Source organism: Pinus tabuliformis, chromosome 2_1 (genome assembly GCF_031772625.1).
Source record: "Pinus tabuliformis cultivar Carrire ecotype Pingquan chromosome 2_1, CPIR1, whole genome shotgun sequence".
Lineage (NCBI taxonomy): Eukaryota > Viridiplantae > Streptophyta > Pinopsida > Pinales > Pinaceae > Pinus > Pinus tabuliformis.
Window position 1 is genome coordinate 991209672 of NC_142299.1, and position 1617 is coordinate 991211288.

The 1617-nt window shown below is 42.4% G+C and overlaps 1 protein-coding gene across 1 annotated transcript; it reads right to left on the reverse strand.

The window, feature by feature from the left end:
* Nucleotides 1-335: 335 nt before the first annotated feature.
* LOC149203964 (uncharacterized) lies at nucleotides 336-1233 on the reverse strand. The gene has a single exon (XM_089400286.1). The coding sequence runs from the start codon at nucleotides 1125-1127 to the stop codon at nucleotides 711-713; it is 417 nt and encodes a 138-aa protein (XP_089256412.1). The 5' UTR covers nucleotides 1128-1233; the 3' UTR covers nucleotides 336-710.
* Nucleotides 1234-1617: the final 384 nt, after the last annotated feature.

Sequence of the window (1617 nt, forward strand, 5' to 3'; positions counted from 1 at the left end):
CTAAGCTTTAAATAGTTTTTTTAATTTTTTATAAAAAGTTCTCTTCCAAATTCTCACAGATGTATAATCTACCTGATAAACCAGCAAAATGGCCTTTATCTTGAAATATCATCTCATTTATTGTAAGCAAAAGTCCCCAAAATTGTACAAAGAGAATTTTTCCTCCTTCCCATCTCCCTTGAAATTTTCTGACCAGACTTCCTTTGATAATGGGCCATACACAAAGATATGCACAAAGTTATAGATCTATAGTCTATTGATTCTTACTCTGACGTGCATCATACACATGTACCAGGAACTCTTTACTAAAGTCGATTATAATTCCTATCTATCGCTCAGTAGCTCTGTCGGGAATTTCCTCCTTTTCTGGACCTCCGGAATTCCCTCCAAGACTAATTTTACTAATTTCGTCTATAACATTGTGAAGGCACAGAGCCCTACAACTCCAATAATTTACCTGTAAGCAGAACCTATTGAATGAAGAATTGTTTGTAAACAAACCCTAAACCGAAAATAGCTTCAGATGTAAAAGCGGCAAACCCTACCCAATACTATGCAACCCCTCTTAACACAATTTGGACTGAAACGATATCCTGGCAATGAAAGCATCCATAACTAAATATACAGAGCTCCCAAACTTATTCAAAACTTTGCCGAGAACCAATCAATCAAGCCCAGGATGCATACTCATATACCGTCGAAACCTTTATTCAAAGTTGGTTAGGCCAGAGGAAATTCCCCATGGCGTAGCTCCGCCTGAAAGCCACATCTCCTCTGATCGGCAAACCGTATTCATGAAAAAGATTATCGAGCTTCCACTCGGGCATCGATTCATAATCGGCCTTGGAATACCGAGGATAATCCACCGGCATCTGAAAAACGCAGGGGCCATCTCCCCCTCCATTTCTTGAGGAAAAACCCTCATTTTCATTGCCATTTAAGGAGCCTGAAAAGGGCTTTTCCCATGGCAGCACTTTGGCTTCGGCCTCCAAGGCAGTTGGACTCCTTTCCCATCGCAGCAGTTTCTTGCGTATATCTTCCAGCGAACAGACGCGCCAGAGACCGCCGCCGCGGCCCGTATGGTTTTGCTTTTCATTTTCAGCGCACTGTGGCTCTGTAACAGGCATTTTGGCAAATTTGATGATCGCTAGGTATGCAACTTTGCAATAACAGAGTGCGTTGATGAATATATAGATACAGGAGGATGGTTGCGTGGAGGGTTTGGAAAAACAGAAATTGGAGTTTTCGGGAAGTGTGACTAGTGCCGTTGGGAGATATTACAAGTGGGCAGCGCCTAATCAGCCATATATCAAGTATTAAATGCATCCGGAGATGCACGCGAGATAATCCGTTAACACACAAATTTGAAAACTCGTCACTAAATAAAAAAAGGCATTTTGCGTATTAACGGGCTATGTCGCGTGCATCTCCGGGTGCATTTAATACTTGATATATGGCTGGTTAGGCGCTGCCTTACAAGTGACCGGCTCTGTGTATACCACGTGAGCCTCCAGAAACTAAACGTAAGGCTTCGTATGAGTATCGTGGCGCCACTCACAAGTGTAATTTCTTTTTCGTCTGAGTATCGTGGGGCCACTCACAAGTGTAATTTCTTTT

Bases quoted from the DNA above. Each gene is read 5' to 3' on its own strand.
- LOC149203964 (XM_089400286.1), bottom strand. From the start codon at position 1,127: ATGCCTGTTACAGAGCCACAGTGCGCTGAAAATGAAAAGCAAAACCAT.